The sequence below is a fragment of the Cyrtonyx montezumae genome, unplaced genomic scaffold (genome assembly GCF_038088225.1).
Source record: "Cyrtonyx montezumae isolate F1298 unplaced genomic scaffold, pur_monq_1.0 scaffold_24, whole genome shotgun sequence".
Lineage (NCBI taxonomy): Eukaryota > Metazoa > Chordata > Aves > Galliformes > Odontophoridae > Cyrtonyx > Cyrtonyx montezumae.
Window position 1 is genome coordinate 1,858,506 of NW_027071981.1, and position 22,322 is coordinate 1,880,827.

The following is a 22,322-nucleotide window of genomic DNA, read 5'->3' on the forward strand; positions in this document are numbered from 1 at the left end:
CTAGCATTAGGGCAGACAAAGAAAACCCTTGTTAAATTTCAGCATACTTTTGAAAATGCAAGTCCAGGCAGTTCCTCTACATTAGGTACACTTTAAGATCTTTAAACCTTGAAATGTTAAGTGCTATTAAAAGTGAATAATCTTGTTTTTACAAACAGATAAAGACTGACAAAAATTCTAAGGTAATACAAAATCTTAATGGTGAATCAGTATTTTTACTGAAGTTATATGAGAAGAATATAAATGGTATGCAAAGTAGTTGATTTGGTTTTATGCTGTTACTAGTTATCTGATACACAATTTGAAGGAATACATTCATCTGTTGTTTTTCATAGGTAATAAAAAACCTGTGGAGTGCTGTTGTACAATTACAAGAACCTTACAGAAACAATTTCCTGTGCCTTTCTAGTTCTACAAGGCTGGAAATTTACTGATGCATTATCAAGCCAATAAACCTAGTTCTTTTATTTTAACACTTTTTTATAAACTGTTTTCTGTTAACCTAAGGTATAGGTGCCCAGATGAGAAAAAAACCTCCTAGGAGAACACACTGCATTGCTGAAGATGCTCCCAACTACTGCAATCCACCTGAAGAATACAGGCAGCTAACAAAGACCAACATCCTGCTTGTAAAATTTTAATCAACATTAAAAAATAAATGTATCATCTTCTCCCTTCTATTTATTTATTTTTTAAGTTTTAAAAGGGAAAGAACCTTCAATAGCTTGTCCCTTGTAGTCTTCAGACAGTAATAAACGCAACAAACTTAAACAGCAATTCAACTGAAGCTAAAGCTTTAATTCCTGATCTGTTTCTTTATTTCCCGATTAAACTGTGCCACGTAGTTAAAAAATTTATTTCTCAATTTAGAAATCTGTGTCAATTCTCCAGCTCTACAGCAATTCTTCCTTAGATTCCATGGGCTAGACGATTCTTCATTATTTTACAGAGAACTACAAATGTCAAACTGATATTCACTTAATCAGAACATAGTGAGCAAAAAAGCAAACCAAGAATGGCCCTCAAAACAGCTTACAGTTGTTGTAAAAGGATAATTCAGAAAAATAAGTGGAATTTGCTCAGAAGAAGCAATCCAGACCCTTATTATGCATTCATTTCTCATTAAACTAAGAGTTGAAATACCAGCTAATCAGAATGCTATTAAAACAACAGTAAAAGTGAGAGTAGGACGTTTATAAACTGTTGCTACTGTTGCTGTTTCTCCAAAAGAAAAAAGGCTCTTTAAAAATTCATGAATTGATGCAAAGAAGGATGACAGTGAAATGTAAAAACCCTTTCATGTACATAAAAAAAAAATTGAGCAAGACAATTCAGCTCCTGATTCTTTTTTAAACAAGTTGTACCTCCCAAATCCTCTGCAGAATGTAAGAAGCAAAAGGTGGCATTCCTGGGGGTCCACCAGCAAATTCCATTAGCATAGTCAACAATTTGAAAAAAGGATTGGCTGCCTGTAATGCATAAAAATAAAAAAAGCCATTTTTATCTATTGCATTCAATCCATTAATATTTTTAGTCTTTAAACCACTTCAAATAATTGCCTAAGAATAATTTCCACTAACTTCAAAAGTTAATATTTTAATTAGTTTTAATCCCTTATTATGTAATCTCTAAATCATCTGGTTATCTGTGTCTGCATCTTAATTCTACTATGTCCACATTCAGATTTAAACCACTGTTTACTGCTAGTGAAGGAATCATTCTCATACTAGACAGGATCAAACTACTAGAAACATATAGCTACAAGGAAATAACAATATATTCTTAAAATCAGACATTTCTCTGAACAAAGGGAATAAAATCAAGCTGTAAAGCATTTAAGAATACAAAACATTTCCTGTTACTGATATCACTATCTAAGAAATGTCATTTTTAAGTTTATTTCCATAACAGGTAACATGTAGCTCAAAGCCTTTATCCAAAACATCACTTCATTTCTTAGGTTTTACACTGATCATTATTTCTGGCCTATGGTTTCTCTGTGCAACCACCAATATGTTTATTCTCGTGAAATGCTTTATTATTCTTACTATTTTAAGTTTGATAATATTAATCTAGCTTTCAACACTGCTTCAGTAAAGCATTTACTATTATTATTTTACATTTTGCACCTCAGCAAAAGCATCTGTTGTGCGTGTGTATACATGCAAAACAAACAAAAAACCCCAATAAAATGTAGGAAAAGCATGATAGGAGGGAAGTAGATTGCCATCTGATAGTGCCCATTCTATCACACAAAGCAAAGCTGTCATGAGAATGGTTTCACATGTACTTCTTTTCCAACTGTGACCACGTCTCTTCTCTTTGACATACCTTCAGTTCTTCCTGATTGCTTTTTAGTTTTCTAACAGCAGCATACAAGAATGTCCTTGCATGAGCTCCACTCTCTATTTTATCATGTGGAATTGTTACTGGGGCAGGAATTTATTCCAACTGAGAAGCGTTTACATGCACAGAACTGTAAACAGTCTGCCAAAACTCAAACAACAAAAAGGTAATTCCTTATCTCCACTTATTCTAGCATTTGTGTTTTATTTTTATCCATCTTATAAAATTGACATAGGTGGAGAATTTAGAAATATCCTGTTTGGTTTTGAATAAAACTTCCATTCAAAACTGCATATCAGATTTCCACTTCAGAAAACTGAATACACAGAGCAGTTCAGCTTTACTTTATGTCATAAAAACTTTCACGAATCATCTTCCATGCAATACTTTTAAATTACTTAAATAACACTTTGCTTATTGAAACAACCAAAAAAAAAAAAGTTAAAATAAACTATTTAATATATAAGTAGTAGGTTTACATACCTCAGGAGTCAATTTTGCTATAGATGTGAAAAGCATGGACACAATCTGAATAAAACAAACAAACAGAACTCCCTTAGACTTTTGCTTATTCAGATAAAATAATAAATCATCCCACTACACTTAGTAGATGACATCTTCAACAAACAGCTGTAGTTTCTGATACTTACATGTTCTGCAAGTCTATTATTGTACCGACACAAACTGAAGATGAGATTGCAAGTTTGCCTGATGTTGATACCATCACGGATATGTTGAAACAAAAAAGGAAAACCCTAAAACAAATAATTAGATACTAGTACATTGTTTACAATTATATATGCACATACATGTGTGGTTTGGGTTTTTTTAAGGTTTATACATTTGTATTTAAAATCGATTACCTTTCCTCCTGTTAATGCTGCCATGTCATTCTGTGATAAAGTCAAATGCCTAAAATAAAAGAAAACTTTTATCATTTTCCTTCTGTGATTATTAAGTTAGCTTAAAGAGAATTAATGACTGAGAATGCTAATTTATATCTGCATAAAACAAGGGTACTGACATAAAACTGAACAAAAATATTTTTATTAGACAGACTGAAAGGAACAAACTGCAAATCAGAGCAACTGAATGCATTTTACTTAAAAATTTTATTCAGAGATTTTATTCAGAGATTTTATTCTGAATCTTTCATTTGGTCAACGATGAAAGATAAGTACCATGGACCCAATAATGCAACCTCATTTATGCTTTTAAGAGAGCAACTTAAGCAAAAACAAAACATAAACCTCTAACCCCATTTCCAACAAACGTATTGAAAATTGGGTTCGGGTTTTGTGAAGCTCTTGCCTTTCTGAACGAGACTGTTCAACCAGGAGAGCAATCAGGGCAATCATCTTCTCAAGAGCAGCAGGCCTGTACTTTTCTTCTGCTAAAGAAAGTATATCTTCCTCCTCCTCCTCTTCCTCCCCTTCCTCCTCAGAAAGTACTTCAACCTGTGGCTGAAGGAAAAATAGAAAAACTTCCACGTGGACATTTGGTGCTTTAATTTCAGAGAAACTGTATGTGTTTTTACATATACTGTCACCTTTCATTCATAGAATGGCTTAGATTGGAAGGGACTCAAAACATCATTTAGTTCCAACTCCACTGCCTCAGGCAAGGTTGTCAACCACTAGAACAGGCTGCCCAAGGCCCCATTCAACCTGGTCTTAAACACCTTCACAGACAGAGCATCCACAATTTCTGTGGGCAGCCTGTGCCAGCACCTCACCACCTTCTGAGTGAAAAAGTTTTCCCTGGGCATCTAGTCTAAATCTCTCCTTTTTTCCTCCCTTGTCCTATCTACCTCTATCTACCCATGTAAAAAAATGATTTCTCTTCTGCTTGGAAGCTCCCTTTAAGTATGTGGAAGGCCATTATGAGGTCTTCCCTTCTAAAACACCTTAATGAACCTGTGATTCAAATCAGGTTCATCTAATTTTTCACATTCAAATATTCACAAACTAAATTGTATTTACAAATGCAAAAGCTAAACTGAATCGCTACAGAGAGTGGTACAGTGCTGTATTTAAGATAAAAAGTTTATAAACCTAAGGTGTACAAAAATATGCAACTATTTGTTATTAATAGTGTGATGAGGGCAATTTTAATAGATTCTTCTTCATTTTTATTTCTGTCTTAAATAGACAACTATGGTTTATAGTGTAATCAGTTTAGTATATTTTTAAAATAGTGTTCACATTGATAAAGGATTGTAATTATTGAAGTAATTTAAATGATCTCACATATGAAAGTCTAGTTCTTGTTATCAAAGATACTCTTGCACTAACTTACGTTTTCAGGTCCTTTAGTTCCCATGTAGAAATGAACCATTGTTGATATGGCTTGCAGTGAAAGCAAGAACTGGCTCTGAAACACACAGATGTTGAATTACTTGAAAATACATACACAGATACGCATACACAATTCCTAAAGCTACAAGGCTATACTCACTTCCTCTTCACCCATTTTGGCAAATTCATAAAGAAAGGCAAAGTATTCTGTGAGATGTTTACTGTGGGGCTTAACACCATGCTCCATAATAGACAAGAGAGTCTTCACAAAACGTGTTACACAGGAGCGACTGCCAATGTCTTCCACAGGACCATCCATGTCATCCGAACTGAAAACATAAACCAGTGTAGACATTTCACACAAACTGCATGGAGCATTCATTCATCTCCAACTAGTTGTTTTCAGAAAACTGTGCAGTATTCACTCTCTTCTACTATGATACCTAGATCTCCAGAAAAAACTGAGTTCTGTATTTTAACATGACAATGATATTTCCACGTCCTGAATTTTAACAGCGACAGTTATAGATCAAAACAGAATCTGGTTTGTCATCTTTTTTTTTTTCTCCCTACTTTATGATGACAATTGATTTAGTTAAACAACACAGAACTGGATTTCAGTTTCCTGTTCCAGTTTACAAATTAAAACTGACCTCTATATGCTACAATGTACAATCAGATTCTCACATGTAAGCCATACAATGTGTAGTTGCAGCTTACTATTCACAGTGAAAGGAAGACCACACTGAAACAATCTAACAGAACAAATACTTCCAAAAGTTAGATCTATACATTGGCACCTACCATAACAGCATTATAAGTTATCAGAGCATTAAGGGTAGAATAATAAACGACTGAAACAGTATGATTTCATGCTTACAAGGCCATTTAAAATAATACGTTAAACAAAAAGTGATTGCTGTAATGCAAGTAATAAATAGAAGTTTTCAGGTGTTAATATTTTACCAGTCTTCCATCCCAGGCTGAAGATAAAGATGTGCATGCACTGGTCTCAGTCTCTGTATCACGTGAATGCACAAGCGCTGGAACATCTGCAAATGATAAATACACCAACTCCACATGTACACTCTTTTCCATACATGTCAATACATATTTGCAATATTGATTACATATTCCGTCTCCTAATACTTCTTTCAGCTCTACTTCATTCAAAGGTTACAGCTGAGATTAAGGCATCCACATTCCATTCATTAATGTATTAATATCTGACATTTTAAAACAACAGTCAAACGTGATTTCTATAAGATCTCATGAAGAAACCCTAAAACGAGTTTTTAATATAGGTGTGTCACTTAAACAGGAGTTAGGATCTCTGCTCAGAAACATTTTCTCTTCTATCCCTATTTTCTGAAATGTTTATAGACATTTTTAGCAATTTTTTTCACGTTGCCTCTAGCTATAATGAGAACTCCTGTGAACATTTTAAGGAAATTCCTTTCATCCTTTTTTTTAATTTATAAAATTTCAGCAAGGATTAGAGTTTCATCAAAGATTCTGCATAGTGATTACCCATTAAATACGATGCTTTTATGATGGGTTGCATACAGAAACTGTATGGTTCTGAATGGATGCAATTCAAAGTTAAAATAGTTCAGGTGAGAAAGTAATTGCTAAAGCTTTTACCTGAACAACTGCCAATGTAAATATATATGCAAGTTAATTAGTAATATTAATTTTAACTGTGAATATCCCAATGTTACTAATGCAGGCTTTTTTGTTTTTGAGTTTTTCATTTTGAACATTTCCAGAAAGGGTTAGTAAAAAAAAAAACTCATGAGAAAAGTTATAAAACTAACCCCCCACCCAAAAACAACAGGAAGAAGAGAAGCTTAGAACTGGAGCTTTCAATAAGAGATACTGAGTGTACATGGTCTTCTGAATGTACATCTTTATTTGGTTTTGAATCGATTCAGAAAAAAACAAACACGTTTAATGTAAGATGCTCAATTTTGTAGAGATCATTTGGGAATTGTAGAAATCTTACTAAGTATCTGCTATGACATTTTATGATACTAAATACGACACTGTATTAAGATATATTCTGCTTCAAACAATAACACTCCCATAAGTATATTCTCTAAACCCCAAGCAAGAATGAGAAAGACAATGACAACTACAGGTGTCAATGTAACCTTTCAGAGTCACTGTATGTGTCATAAAATTTGCCCACATCTGCTTATGGGTCAAGCAGTCAGCCGATAAATGCAGGAACATCTTTTCTGTCTCACCTGTCTCACAATCTGATTGGGACACTTGATTAGAATCTGCATTGGCCACCAATCATCATCTGCCATACGATCCAAAAACCACTGCAGAAAACACAAACTTGGTTAGTTTTGTTTCTAGCTGGTTCTAGTCCAATCTTCTTTTTGCATAATACTAAGTTTGAAGAGAAACTAGTGTTACTATTATTAAGGAAAAAAGTAGCATTAATACAAGGGAAAAGACAATGTCTTCTGTGCATGAGAAATAAGGAATAAGGACCAACAGAAATAAACAAATTCAAAACCAGTATCTTCATATCCCCATATGTTCATTGTGCCATTATTCAATTATCTGGAAGGAAATGCTTATCCTGACAAGTGGTATCAACAGAATGAAAAATAATGCTTACAATGAAAACTCAGTTGAATCTTGCTGAGTAGGGACAGACTTAAACAAGACCATAGTTACTGGATTAGATCTCTTTTGCATTTTAAAATGTGGAAAAGCCTCACCATTTCTAGAGGTAGAGAACATATGGTAACAACAGAATATGATGCATTCAAATTGAATATTCATTTTTTGCATATTGCACTGAATATTCAGAGAGGTGGATTTCATCTCATAGTGCACAAATTACCCAAATATAGTAGTTTATAGTCTAAAATATTCCAGGGATACAAACCTCCAGGGAAGTTAAACAATATATAGGAAGTTGATTTGTACTTTGCTGATTTCCTAAGTCACTTACTTCACAAGCTGCCTGACTGTTATTGAACTGCTTTGTTAAAAGTTCAATCCACTGAAGCATGGTAGGCTGCAAAAAGAAATACAGAAAAAATCTTAATACAATAAACTACAGTTTAATCTTTAAAAATCTCTACATGTTCAGTTAAAATACTGAATCTTAAGCATATAGCAGATATGCATGCAGCTACAAGCCACTATATATACTGAAATATATACTGTGCAAATCACACGATGCTTAGTTACTATCTACTTATTTCCATTTTGCCATCATATTGCAACAATCATATTCTTGCTAATCACAGGCACTCTAGAATTAGCAGTATTTAGTAAAACACAGATGAGAAAATTAAAAGCATACTGAGAATAAAAGTAGTTCAGATAGAATAAAACTTGTTTGTTGCTCACACTAGCACTTCTGACTAAACACTCATGAGTATAACCACTGTTCAACTGTAAATAATGCATCAGACTTAAACAAGTATTTGCTAAAATATGAAATATCTATGAATTTACAAATGAAAAGAACAACAGGTCAGTTGTTCCCAATGCTTTGCTGAGGCAAAGTAACCTAAATCTAGATCCTGCATTCTTCCACTGTGCAGCACTTACTATAATATTAGACATTTTGTTTATAATATAGACATTGGTTTATAATAATGTGTTGAATGACAGTCTTTAAACATTTTCCTCTCAACCGTACTATGCACATCTCAGTATCACACTTCTACAAAGGAGAAGTACAGATTTTTCACTATGTCCATGCATTGACTTAATGATAATTTACAAATAAACAGAATACCTTTTCCTTTGAATGAATAAATGTCTCTAGTACAAAAGACGTGCTTAACTGTGGGAGGAAAAAAGCACCATTAATCACAGACTAAAGCATAGTGTGTTTGTTTAATACAAGCAAGATAAACTTTTGAAGTATTTACCTTTGCTGTCATCAGGGAAACTGCTTTTGGATCTGGTAGTGTGCTTGGGATGCTACTACACAAATGCCACATAAACCTAGAGTCAGTAATTTTATTTGTTAATTTTAAAAAATAATGAAAATCTGCAAGAAGAAAAGAAGCATTAATATTACATTTTTAAAGAAAACTTACCCAAAATATGTATGCTCAAAAATGTTCTTGTCTTGAAGAAACTGCATGTTATCATGCCATATCCACTGAAGAAAAAATGCTAACATCAGATACAAGAAAGCAGTTTATTTCACTACATTAAAAATGATTCTAAGAATATTTAAATGTTTCCTGTGGCTAGGAAATCAGTATATTTTTTCTTATGAAAAATTATTTCTAGAAATATTTATTCTGTCTTGAAAGACTTGCTCAAATTTGTTTTGTTCGTTTTACAGGAAATACTTGTTTTGCCTGCTGCCTGACTGGAGAACAGAGCTCAGGATCACTCTTGCTGTGATCTCATTTTCCCAACTAAATTACATTTTTAGGCTGAATACTTCAGAACTGATCTAACATCTTAATGAAGAACCACATGTCAAAGCCGTATCTTGATAACTACATTCATATAACAACAATAACATCTCCTTAAATATGTAGTTTCATTAATTGCAATCAATTAGACATTCCAGCAGCTTAGCTACAATTCTTAAACATTTGACTCTTCATCATTAAACAGCAGAGAATTTTACAGTATGCCTGGTTCTCTCTCTGAAATGATGTTTTTGACCAAATCTGTTTGTACCACTTTTCACATTAAAATAGTTTTAAAGTTTAAACTTGTTAAAATCTGCTACTGAATACTGAGAAACACACGTTGTTGTATTGGCTAACAATAACGAATCTTTTAAAGTTAAGAATTAAACATGGAAAAAATGATAAAGCAATGCTTCTGGTAAGAGGGAGCAGAGAATCTGACTTGCCTTTCACATTATAGAAAGACAGAAGGATCACTAGCAAATCCCATGTTGATTACATACCCAGCACAGTGAGATACCCGTTATAGTACTCTGCCCTTCTGCATTCTCTTTTTCAGTTCCCCAGGCTATACATGGATAAATAGTGTCCTCATATTTATAACTGGTATCCTAAGTCAGCGCAGTCCTCCACACAGAGAACAAGGAGATGTACCTCTTTGTTTCTCCTACTCATTTTATTCATACCTGGGCTACCTTCTCGATCACTACATGTGGGAAAGGAGACTTTTCTGACTGAGGCTCCTGTACCCAAAACACAGTCTACCAATATTTCCACAACCCACTATGGGAAGTGTAAGAAAACAGCCTGAACTACTCTTGGAACTAACTACTGTTATGCCCTTCCTGAAAGCAGTTATCTGCTGAGGAACTGTTAGATAAAAAGGATGGTGGTTAATGAGAAGATTAATATTATAGTATTGCAGTTGACTATTAAGAAAGCACTGATACAAGCTCACAAAAACAAAACAATAAGTGTTATGCCAATTTGTTTAGAAATGTGAAACAGAACAACACAGATACTTGAATTAAAAATGATGTGACAGAATGAGAAAGTGCCTGAAATTTATGTACAGTGTGAATCTTAATTTACTTCCTATTAAACAGCATTCTCCTAAGGACTATATATAAACAAAAGGGTCATGATTATACTGATTCCAATTACATTTGTTTTCCTGCTTTTACTCAGATTCCTGGTTTGTTTAGGATTTCCTTTAGTATTTTAAAATTAGTGTCAAAACAAATCAACTTGTACCTCCAGCAATTCCGAAGAAACATCAAATTTGTAGTCTTTGCCATTTTCCTCCTCTGGTTCCATCCGTTTATAAAACAGCATGTAAGCACTGTGTGTCTTTAAGAAAAAAACATCTGTATAATTTTTGTTTTGAGATAAATTATGGAAGTATAAATGTGATCATATAACATGTTTGGAAGAGAAATACCTTTTCAAAGGAGAAGTCCATAAATTTATCAGTAACAGAATCATATGTTTTTGTCTGCGAAGAAGAAAGTAACATCATTAAATAAAAGCTTTCTTAATGAACTGGTTATCAACAGTCCAAGGTAAGTGAACTACTTCAAGACAGCCATAGAGTGGTTGCTGATAATTTCTTCCCTTATTTCTTGTAATTTGTCTTTTTATTTCCATTGTGACCTATTTGGATTTTTCAGAACTGATGTGCAATATTTTTGTCCTTTTCATATAACTGTCTCATCTACTTCACTGACATCTCTCCCTTTTTGGTACCCAAAGGTATTTAACTTAACCCTTTGACAAATCAACAAACAAAAAAGTTTAGTTTATTTCAGCATATTGTTTTTATAAGGAAAAAGGATTTGGGGCTGTTTTAATAAGACATGGCATTATTAATTTTTTTTAATATAATGATACATAGAAATATAATTTTAAAAGTTATCCTTTCAATCTGACTCAGAGAATCTGAGTGCTGTTTTACAGTTCTCTGAAATACTGTGAAAAAAGACAAATGTCAAAACACAAAGCTGTTACTGTATTAAGAAACCCTGAACCACTGAAAACAAATACCAACTTAAGGCATTGTATCTTCTTAGAATAAAAGGAACAAACAAAACCACTTAAACATGTGGATCCACCAGTCTGAATATTACTTAATAATATCAGAGCTCAAATGTTCCTGCCAAACAACAGTGTGGATGTACAGACTTCTGAAAGATTTTTCAGCTCTGTTATGAATTAAGAAGGATCTGAACACAAGAGGTTTACAGACGAGAATTTGGAAATTACCAGAACAAGCCATACATAAAGATTAAAAGCCTTGCTTTTCTAGAATACACATAGGGTTAAAGTAATTATTCCTTCAGTTAATTGTCTGAGCAACAAAACCACCCTGGAGAAGAATTCTTGAATTAGCTGCATACTCACCTTTTTGGACAAGCAAACAAAAAAATAATATGATAAAAGTGGATATAGTAGGAATAAAAGAAATAGTTTTCTTCTTTGAAGAGAGATTTCACTAATTCATTTTAATCAGTAATACCTATGCTATACTTTTAACACCCGTCTTTCAAAACAAAATAAGAATATTTGGATTCATGTTCCCAAATTCAGTAATAAGATATTTATGGGAGGAATTAAGACCCTTCTCCTTTATTGGCTTAACTTCAGTCATACAGAGAGGGAAGAAAAAGGAGAGAGCTTGCATGACCAGCTTGCAAGTATTCTGCAAAGTCTTTCATTCCTGAAAGGAAGAGAACACTCTTTGAAGAGATCAGCAGTGGAAGAACAACTGATATAAACAAGCATAACTAAGTATCACTTAAACCTCTAAATTTTTCTCACAGATTCAGAATAGATGGCAGACCAGAAATGAACACTACAGGTTACTTCACGAAGTCCTCAGAACAGATATTCTACTGGTTGAACACGATAAAAACAGGAGTCATAACTTACAGTCATTTCTCCACCAAAACATTCTGAAGCAAGCTGTGTTGAATCAAATGGTTTTACTTCAGCATCATTGAAAAGATACCTGTAAAAGAGCAAGCTTTTGAAACAACAGCTGTTTGCTTCTCAGGGCAAATGAAAGCGTAACAAACACTTAAAATGACTCTTCAGATGAAGCATTTTTCTTAATTTCTACTACTTTGCTTGAATCATGGCAAATTATGAAGTGATCCCCAAAGTGACATTATTTCAGTAAATTGGGAAGTCAGTATTTCAACAGATTTATTTATTTTTAACTCCAGAAACAAATTATTTTCCCATTTTCCAAACATGACTGGTAGAGATGAAGTTCTCATGCAGTCAAAATTTGCCTTTACTTTTTCAGTTTGAGCGAAATAGAAATAAAAAGATATGCGATTTATCAGTATAACTCTAACTAGGGTTACTTCTCCCCAGTTTTTCTTCCTCTTTGCAAGTATAGGATGTGCAGTGTACCCATAAGTACCCAAAATAGAAGTGGAATGTCATTAAGTTTAAATATATAATCACTAGCTGGATCACCAGCTAAATGTAAAAACAAATAATAAAGATCTATTGTTTTCTCAGTTTAAGAGTTAATAGCATATTTTCCACACGATGCAGTGAGTTTAAAGGGAAGAAAAATTCAAATTTTTGCTTTGAACAACAAAAAATGGACAAAATTAAAAGGAACAAAATCTGCAATCATTAATACTGCTGTATGCTCAGAGGTAACCCCCTTTAATGATGAAGAGTCACCTATTAAATCTTGCTGGTCATGAGCACTGAAATAGATACAATACAGTCATCAATACTCATGTCAAAAACCAAGCACTAGCTCTCCTGTTAGTCTAGTCTGGCATTCTCTTGCTGCTCGTGTCCAAGGCTCTCCACAACTGCTTCCATTGCAGCATTCAAACACATGATATAAATCATTATAGGTATACCTAGCAAATTCCAAAATCTTGTCCTCTTGAGAACCCACAGCACACAGAATCTACACTGACGACCAAGTCAATAATTTTTAGTTACTTAAACACACAATACAATGAAATTTTGCTTTGCATAACTCACCATTTGTTGTTTTTGTAAGCATGGGGGTTTACTATATCTCTGATGAAACTGTAATAATGTCCACCATCTGCTGTTCCTGTATGAACTGTTACGCCTATGAGATCATACTCATAACTCTCAGTTTCTTTCAAATACTCATCGTCTTCCTTAAAACCTTAAATAATACAATATGAAGTATTATTTCCTAATCACATGAGTTTCAACATTACAGAAATATCTCCATCGGTTACAATTAAAACTTGTGCTAACATTTCTTTTCAGCAGGGCACAATCACAGCCAGAAAGTCCATACCCAGAACTAAGAGTATAGATCTCAGGTCCTTTAAAACAAGGTTGGTTTTATTTTGCAAAGCATCACTACACTAAAAAGACCAGAGCTAACAACTTAAGTTAGTGCATCGTATTTGTGATGGTAGTCAGTAAGCCCTTCACTGAAGTTCAAGAATTACACTGATAAAAATGAAACAGGCCAGTAATAAACAGTACACAGCTATTTGTAATCCCCCATATTTGGAAAACGAACTGAGTTCAAATTGAACTGCACACAAAAGCAAAAATAATTAACCAGTCTTTTTGTACTAAAGAAAACGTGTGACTTTCAGAATACAGGTAAATAAAAAAAAAAATTCTTTTTTTTTTTTTAAACATCTTAATTGTTCACAAACATTTCAACTCTAGGAGCCATACCTTCTTTCCTGTCATTTTTTCCCATGAGGAAATCTTCAGTATAAGGTGTCATATCCAAACGCAGAGGGAATGAAAAATGAGTGTTCACTTTCTCCTTCATCATAGTTACCATATTAAATGTATATCTCATAGTGTTGAAGCTTAAGATACGAGGTAGTTTCTTAAAACATGCCCTAAATGATTTAAAGCAGTTGTGATTTAGTTGGTTGAATTGTATTTCCACAAAGATTTTCAACACATTTATTTCAAACATGAAATTGGAAATCTGTTAAAAAAAATCACATATATATAAAATTCAGCAATTATAATGCCTTAGAGTAGGGTAACGTAACTAGTAGCAGCAAAGTCAAATTGAGCTTACTGAATAACTTCATTTAGCATCGTGCCTTGGAAGAGAGACTGAATTTGCTCACTGTGAGTGTCAGTTTTCTAAATTGGTATAGCAAAAGGAGCCATGAAGGAATTTAACAATGCAATTCTCCTCATTAGATGGAATTACTATCCTGTAACTGACAAGTTTCAATGAAAAACGTACCTTTTATTATACCTCAAACTTTTCATTAATGATTTCTAGACAGATTACTTTCATTTATAACACCTACAAAAGCAACTATGAGTTTTGTCATCTCTACGAATTAAATTTTATTAATTGCAGTAAAAGGACAGGGCCATATTTCTATTTCTCTGTTCATTAATGGACATTGTAAAGTACTTAAGTGTTTCAAAATACCGATTTTAGACTAAAATTTAGGGCTACTATGAAACCTATACAATTATCCTACATAATGAATAACACAAATACTGAAGAAATTCTGAAATAATTTATCTTCTAAACACTGGAAAAGATTTCAAGTTACTGATTTTTATGTATTTGTTTTTGTTTACATAAAAAAGGTCTTGAACATTTTGCTGTCGAACAGATCATCTTCTAACATGCCTTTGTTTTGAAAATCTGATTTCTTATTCGTGTTCTCGTTTTGCGTAAGAACCCCAACCTCATAGGCCTTTGCATTAGTAAAATGAGTGAAACAATGTCTGTTTCATATAAAGAGTTTATCTAACAGGAATGCTAATTGCCTTAATTTACTAAAAAAGAAATACTAGGGATATTTAACTTTTCTTAATCTTACCTTTTTTCAGCCCGCACTTTCTTCCCACAATGAGAACATGTATACATGTTATCGCCTTCCAAGGTATCTTTAATAGTTACTTCATCAAGAGATTCCTACGTGTAATAAATGCAGAAGGCTTATCTTACATATTATCTCTTGTGCTTACATGGCCTGCTTTTCAAAACCTCTCTCCTGGTCTTACAGCAAGTTTAAACAACATATCCACGAGTCATGAAATAAACCCGACAAACACACCAAAGAAGTTTGAGAAAGAGCATGTAACTGAACTTTTCTGATGTGTGACATTATTACAGGAAGAACAGTTCCTTGAAACCTAAATACAAATTTCAGAAGAGAACTCAGAGAAACGGTACTAAATATTCTGAGCTTTCCCAAAGAATTCAGGTGCTCCAAATCCAAATTCGAAGTGTGGGGATTGACAGCTATTTGAAAAACCCAATAGCCTAAAATTACACTGTTATAAATTTTAGCTTAATAAACTGCAATACATGCGTAACAAAATCTTTTGACACAATTCTCATACATTTTTCAAATACAAAAGAGAGTATGACTGTTCTTGGTAACATAGGCCAAGAGCACTTCCACTCCAAGAGCACACTGCATTGAAAACATGAAACAATCTGACTGAATTACCTCATAGTATCGGCCTACGAATACCTAAATTACAGTGGAGAAAATCACCCATATATTAATAGTAAAGTCTCCTATAACCTTTTTACACTTGCCATCTGTGTTAACACGTCTCAACCCGGCATTACTTACGTAAATATTCTTCATATCTGCTACCTGGCATCTTACTGTATAGAACTCTTCAGCAGTCTGACTTACATGCTCACAGTCCTAAATCACAGCAATGAAAGAGAAAAGCAATGTAATAACTGATTTGAGAGGTTAAAGATACCTTGAAAACATAAGGAAAGGGAAAGAATACTTACCAAGGAAACAACATTGTTTGTAATAACACCTCCAAACAAACTTTTCACTGTATTTTTCTGTGAATGAATTAATAAAATCTGTCAAGGACATTTGAGCAAATCCATAACTTTTCAAGCTCTCTTTTGCTACTCCTCAGTAACTCACCAGTTCTGGAGACATCTCTTCTATTTTTGTGATCAAGTCAGTGAAGAACTCAGTCATATCTTTCTGCTCTCCAGTATTCAGTGGCTGCTTATCCATGGTATAGGTTTTACAAAAAGGCCTTGGATTATATGCTTTACATTCACTTTCCTTAAGGTACAGAAATATTAAACAGATCAACCACAAATCTTTGTACTTTCACATTACACAGATATACTGAATAAAGACATATGAACATCTATGTACATCTCTTAGGCAACAAAGCTAAGTGTTTAATGCATCTGACAAATGACAAAGCAATTTTAAAATGTAACTGTTAAGTTATTCATTATTAAAATATCAGTAAAATATTGTAAAAGTACTAAAAAAGGAAATAATTACTAAAAAATCCTAAGATTGTCAAGTCTAGTCTTTTTTCTATTTGTTCAGATACAATATATGGTATTTTCAGCATAGGCCAGTTTCAGAACAAGGTAGACATAGACCTTGACAGATGTTTAATTCTCACTCAGTTGTCTCTGTAACACAAAACTACTCCGTTTTTCAACAACAGGTCTACAGTTAGAGAAAAAGCAACCTGAACTCTAAAAAGTTGTTCTATAATTCATTACCCATTCCAGTGTCTAGCACACTGGAGATACAAAACCTACTAACAGCAGAAACTTATCCTTGTAAACACTGAAGCATCTATTTTCTTTGAAAAATGTCAAGCAATACAGTGCTTCCTGTTAAAACAGCCTGGTTCAGAACAAAGTCCTTACTAAAGAAATAAATAATAATAAATTTTCACCAATCTGGAGGCCTTCTATGATGGAGTGATGGCATCAGTAGACAAAGGAAGAGCAACTGACATTAACACCCCAGACTTGTGCAAGGCCTTTGAAATTCACCACATCCTTATCTCAAATTTGAGATATGAATCTAGTCCACAGAAGCTCTTTCAGCCCAAGTCAGTCCATAATTCTATGATTCATATGATTTTTATGTTACTTTCATTTTATGTAAATACCTATATTCTTTTTCTCCATGGTCACGCAGCACATGCTTGAATTTGTTTTCTTTATTATCATCAAAGTAGTTGTGAATTGCTTTTAGATTTTTTTTCTTTACCAAGAAAAAAGACACTCTGCTCTTTCTATTTACTGTTTTTATTTCCTGTATCGTCCCACAAAGGTCCCACAAGGATCATCATCACCTCCTCTTCAGCAATCTTTCACTGTATTAACAGTAATCACTCTGTCAATTGCCTCAATTTTGCTACTCAGTCTGCTGGAATTTCAGAATTGTTAGTTGCTTTTTAATGCTTTATTTCTAAAAATAAGGAGTATTGAAAATGCAATGACAATAATAATGTATTTTATTTTAGAAACAAGGAAATTATGGCAAACTAGAGACAGGGCAAATTCCTCAAGTCATTCCACGAGGAAACTAACAACTAACCTCAGAATCCTTTACACTGATATTCAAGTCAAATAATTAGAATGGTGGTGTACTCATGGAAATGCATTTGCTAAAAGAAAAAAATATAGTAGGATGATGCTCACATGGGATAATGCTCACATACAAAACAAAAACTCCCTAAGTGTTGTTGGTTTTGGGAATCAGTATTACTGTGATCCTTGAAGGGATGCCTTTAGTTAGGCCTGGTGAAAACCTCTCAAACCATTACTTTGCTCAGTTCCTCTAATTCAGCTGACAATTGACCTATCTTACCACACCATCATCTCTGTAACTCATTACCACTGATCATCCATACAAAACATCTCTTAAACATCTTAACTTCATACAAAGGACTGTTCTATGCAGTCATTTTTGCTGGAACATTTTCTGTCAGCAAGTGGACTAGACACAGCAGAATACTAGAACTGTGCAACATTCCGACCTGAAAGGCATTCAGCCAAATACTTCATTACGAATTACATAGCTTCAAACTGGTCCACTGCCTCAGCCACTCATCCAAGGAGATGACTGGCCAGGTTGCTCCTGGGCTACTCAGGATATCACCAGTGTAGGGGCACTGACATCCCTACAAGGACAGCTCTGTCACCAGCTATACCACAAGTGTAACTAAAGAGCAACTCTCTCATAACTCAAGTACAATAGCTTTGACAAATACTTTACATCCACTGGAGCATCAATGTGTTGGGGAAAAAAGTTGAAAGGTTTAAAGAAATGAAGAACTCTCAGACTATGGCACCTGAGTCTGACATTCCTATCTGTTCACTTTTCAACCACGTTTTAAAGAAAACATAAAACTGTTAAAACATTTGAGAGTTGGTGCTTGTTCATTACACTTAGTGTCCAATTTGAAACCCCACCTACGATTCGGATTCACACTGCGTCTTCATAGAAACTATTATGTCAATGTTTGCTTAACTGATTTGCTAAATTACAGCTTTCAAGTGGGGAAAAACTATTTCAGTTAGATTTATTTCAGTTGGATTTAAGCTACCAAGAATTCACAGCGTGGTAATAACATTTTTCTTTCTTTCTTTCTTTCTTCTTCTTTTTTTTTTTTTTAAAGGAAAATAGGAGACATTATAAAATGTTCTCTTTCACACCTACCATTAAGTATGTAAACATTTTCTGGAGTTCTAGTAGAGTGGTCTTGTGTTTCATATCTTCTGAATACTAAAAGAAAGTGACAAAAGAAGACTTCATCTTTTTGCTTATAACTTCCCAAAGCAGCCCTTAAGATGATGAAGAAGTAAGCTTTTAAATTAATAAAAAGCAAACAAAAACAGACAACAAAATAACTTTATTGTGATCAAGAAAAATATTAGTGTGTATAAACTGAATACGTGTGTATTTTACACACATATATGGCACATCCTGCATATTTTTCAGTATGACATTAGGAATATGTCATGAAAGGTAACTCAATTTTCTAAAAATTTACTTCAGTTAGGAGCTTTCTGTAATTATCAGAGAAGTCTATGGTAATTGTGGATTTTTTTCCAGTTCACTGACATGGATGGGATTTCTGATGAATCATCCAAGGAGTACCTTTCCCTTGCAGACCAGTAGCTCCCTTTTTTAGTTTCTTTTATATCTCAATTTATAAATGGCTAGTGGTAGACTAGTAGGTAGTTGAGTTACAACTTGCAACTAGTTTATGATAATAAAAAATGATAAGGTCACCACAGATTCGGGTCTTTAACAGATTATATATGTCCTGTTTACATTAGGGACCAAAATGAAACCTTCACTGTTACAAAAAATAACTATAATACCACATTGCTGGAAGCATGCTAAGGGGTTTTATACATATTCAAAAAAGAATGAGACAAATTAAGAGATAACAAGCAACAGACAACTCACATAAATACAAGCAGTTGTTGACAGCAACAGAAACATAAGAGAACATGCTTTCTTATAAGAAATACACTGCATTAAAAATACTGTTTAGAATCTCTTCGCCTTAGACACCAGCAAAAGAATCCAACCAAAAATTAAACATGTGCTGAAGAAATATCTATTTGCAAGAAGTCATAAGTCTGTATTTTCTCAGATTTTGCATTGATATTAATAAACTTCTAACAGGATTCAAATATGGAAGTGTAATATTTCCAACCTTACCTTTGCAGTAAAGATTGCTTGTCTGGCTTCTGGGATCATATACAGTTGCTGAATAGTGGATGCCAAGTAACACGTTGCTCCTAGATTAGTCAGACCCACGAATCGACATTCAGCTCGAACATCATCATGTGGCCAATAATCCCACTTGTAAGGTGCATGGGAAGCTGAAGATTATGAATTGCAGATGCACACAGAAAAAAAGAATCAGTTCAAAGTTAACTTCCAAAGATATAAGTGAAATTAAAAACTTTATGCTTATATTAATAAAATTCAGTTTCTGCATTATCAAACTTGAGCCAGACTGTACCTACTCTTAGAAAATGCATTATGTGTACATCAGGAAAGTAATTTTACTGTTTCAGTACATGAGCCAGCATGAGGCATCTAGAAAGGTGGGAGTCCACTAAGAAAGTGAGATGTAATACCCTGAAATGCAGCTCTATGCATTCAGTGTCTAATCACTGGGTAACATGAAGTGCAGCAGCACACAAACATATCATTTTCTCACAAGTGACTAGGTACTTTTACACAAGTCTGCTGCTTTCTACAGAGAGGGAACATGGCAAGGGTGAGCTCTTACAGTTGTTCTAGGGGTAGCATTACATGAAGTTATGGTCTTCTAGTCTCTAAATTTAAACTACCATTCAATAAAAATCATCAAGAGTATCCATGCATTCTAAATACAAGCTGCTATACATTATAAGAAAGTTATTTTCATATTTGATTCTGGATTTTTTTTTAAGTTACCATTATTTGTACCTCTTGTTGTGTAACAACCTCAATGCATCACTGTCACTCACACAATAATCTAGATTTATGTCTCCTGACCACTGACAACAAATAGGTGCTATGAAAAATGATGCCCAGGCTCTAACAAAGTAGGCTTTCTGTTGAACTGAGTGCCTAGCCTTGCTCAGTCTAAATGCTGGCACTCACTGTTGCATTGTTTCACTGGAAATGGTACAAAGGAAAAGCATTCTATCTCTGCAGTGTTGTTCTCCCCAACTTTCTGCTTATTAGCTCTCACTTCCTAGTCTTACTGTTGTCTCTCATCTTTTATTCAATTAGTCCCTTCTCCTCTCTTCAGTTTTTCATTAAATGTGCTGCATTATTAATAAATGCTGCTGTTAGAGAATCATGCAGAAGCTTTAACTAAAATGGAAGCAAACCAGCTCTTCATCCAACCATAGTAAATGCTCTTTTCCTCACACTTCCACTGCCTAAACCACCAACACTACAACATGCTGGGAACTGGTAATGTACAACACAGGCACCTGAAATCACCTTATCAGTCATTCCCCTTCAACACAAATTAATTTCCACTACCTATTCACATGTTCTGTCTTGTTACACCAAAAGAAAACAAACGTCGTATCCACATCCAAAGATGTAAATTTGGGAGCAGCATGTTTCTCTGTATTTTAGAAGGTGCACTTTCAAAACTGCACCTTCCATTGCAGCATTAAATTTGAAGCAATCTCTAAAGAGCATCCTAGCTTCAACAGGTTAGTATTGTGAGAAAAAAAAACCCTGCAGAATAGAAGGGACAACAACTGCTCAGAGTAGACAATGACAAGTTGTACGACTGAAATTTTCTCCAGTGAATGACAAAATGAAAATGTTAAAACCAACAGAAGGATGGAAATTGGGAGAAGCAATAAGGAATTGTGGTAAAGGTTACAGAAAACTTTAGTAGCTAGGAATTACCGGAATTTGGATTGTAAGAAGTATTAACTGCATTAAAATGGATGACTGCAAGAAATTGGCAAGTTCAGCAGCAAAAGACATATCTCTTGTAATCAGGAATATCGGGCAACTTCATAAATCATATTCTTCATAGCACTTTCCCTAAATATGGACATTTTGGAGGCTTCTGAGAAGGCCTCGTTGTGTTCTGTACTCATATGATTATGTTATCAAATTCACATTTCCCTTTTGCTTTCTGAACTGTAAACCACTAAATCAATTCCATAGAATCAATACACTAAAAATCCTCAGTGTAATGACATTTAAGCTGGGCACGTGAAAGAAACACCTATCAAGCTAAAAATGCCTAATAAAAATTTCCAAGACAAAGTGTTAACTAACTTCCAAAAAAAAAATTCCAAAAAATCCAAGTTAAATCCAAAAAGTTGAAAACCAATACAAAACAAAACACAAAATGAAAGTCTTTCCAAATACTCAAAAACTATGTATGAATGAAGGTTCTTACACTGCATGTGTTGTGCCATAGCCCAGTTGTGGAGCAGCCTGTAGTTTTCAACGGACCCCTTCACCATTTCTACCAACAAGTCGTACGCAGCAGCCCTTGAAGAATGTGACTTGCATTTTGGCTGTTGTCTATCTTTTAAACTTGGCAGCAAGAACAACAGATTGAAGATGTCCCTCAGAAACTCCTATAAAACAATTCAGTCAGCAGGCTTAGCAGTTTGGACACAATCTTAGAAGAAGATAGCTATTACCAGCACTCTAGAAATTTCTGTCTGGACTCTATCACATACAGAACTTCCTGCACAAATTTTGAACTGCAAATTACAACAGTTTTCTTTGTATCACATAAATTTCCCTATATTACATATCATACTTACAATACAGTCTAAAAAGAAACATTCCCCCTTAAAAATAAAGATTGAATATGCTTGATTCATGACTGGTAAGTCAATTTGACAAACCACATACACGCATTTTCATTAATTTTTAAGATTAGTTTCTTGTAGTCAGCATGTAAACTTATTCACTCAGCTAGTTTGAATCTTATGAATCAATAATCACAAAAC

At 34.0% G+C, this 22,322-nt stretch overlaps 1 protein-coding gene across 8 annotated transcripts in view; it reads right to left on the reverse strand.

The window, feature by feature from the left end:
* USP34 (ubiquitin specific peptidase 34) overlaps positions 1 to 22,322 on the reverse strand; it is a 133,124-nt gene that overhangs the window by 16,760 nt on the left and 94,042 nt on the right. For all 8 annotated transcript variants that reach the window (XM_065739436.1, XM_065739432.1, XM_065739433.1 and 5 more), the window contains 25 exons: positions 21,758 to 21,941; positions 19,546 to 19,709; positions 18,532 to 18,597; positions 15,970 to 16,116; positions 15,825 to 15,881; positions 15,652 to 15,729; positions 14,887 to 14,981; positions 13,757 to 13,929; positions 13,070 to 13,223; positions 11,984 to 12,062; positions 10,497 to 10,550; positions 10,310 to 10,405; positions 8,723 to 8,787; positions 8,552 to 8,627; positions 8,416 to 8,463; positions 7,618 to 7,683; positions 6,893 to 6,973; positions 5,610 to 5,695; positions 4,804 to 4,972; positions 4,645 to 4,719; positions 3,658 to 3,809; positions 3,210 to 3,258; positions 2,997 to 3,101; positions 2,830 to 2,874; positions 1,365 to 1,469 (listed from right to left, as the gene is read on the reverse strand). In XM_065739436.1, the coding sequence (XP_065595508.1) occupies positions 1,365 to 1,469; positions 2,830 to 2,874; positions 2,997 to 3,101; positions 3,210 to 3,258; positions 3,658 to 3,809; positions 4,645 to 4,719; positions 4,804 to 4,972; positions 5,610 to 5,695; positions 6,893 to 6,973; positions 7,618 to 7,683; positions 8,416 to 8,463; positions 8,552 to 8,627; positions 8,723 to 8,787; positions 10,310 to 10,405; positions 10,497 to 10,550; positions 11,984 to 12,062; positions 13,070 to 13,223; positions 13,757 to 13,929; positions 14,887 to 14,981; positions 15,652 to 15,729; positions 15,825 to 15,881; positions 15,970 to 16,116; positions 18,532 to 18,597; positions 19,546 to 19,709; positions 21,758 to 21,941 (2,469 nt within the window). The remainder of the gene's footprint in view (positions 1 to 1,364; positions 1,470 to 2,829; positions 2,875 to 2,996; positions 3,102 to 3,209; positions 3,259 to 3,657; positions 3,810 to 4,644; positions 4,720 to 4,803; positions 4,973 to 5,609; positions 5,696 to 6,892; positions 6,974 to 7,617; positions 7,684 to 8,415; positions 8,464 to 8,551; positions 8,628 to 8,722; positions 8,788 to 10,309; positions 10,406 to 10,496; positions 10,551 to 11,983; positions 12,063 to 13,069; positions 13,224 to 13,756; positions 13,930 to 14,886; positions 14,982 to 15,651; positions 15,730 to 15,824; positions 15,882 to 15,969; positions 16,117 to 18,531; positions 18,598 to 19,545; positions 19,710 to 21,757; positions 21,942 to 22,322) is intronic.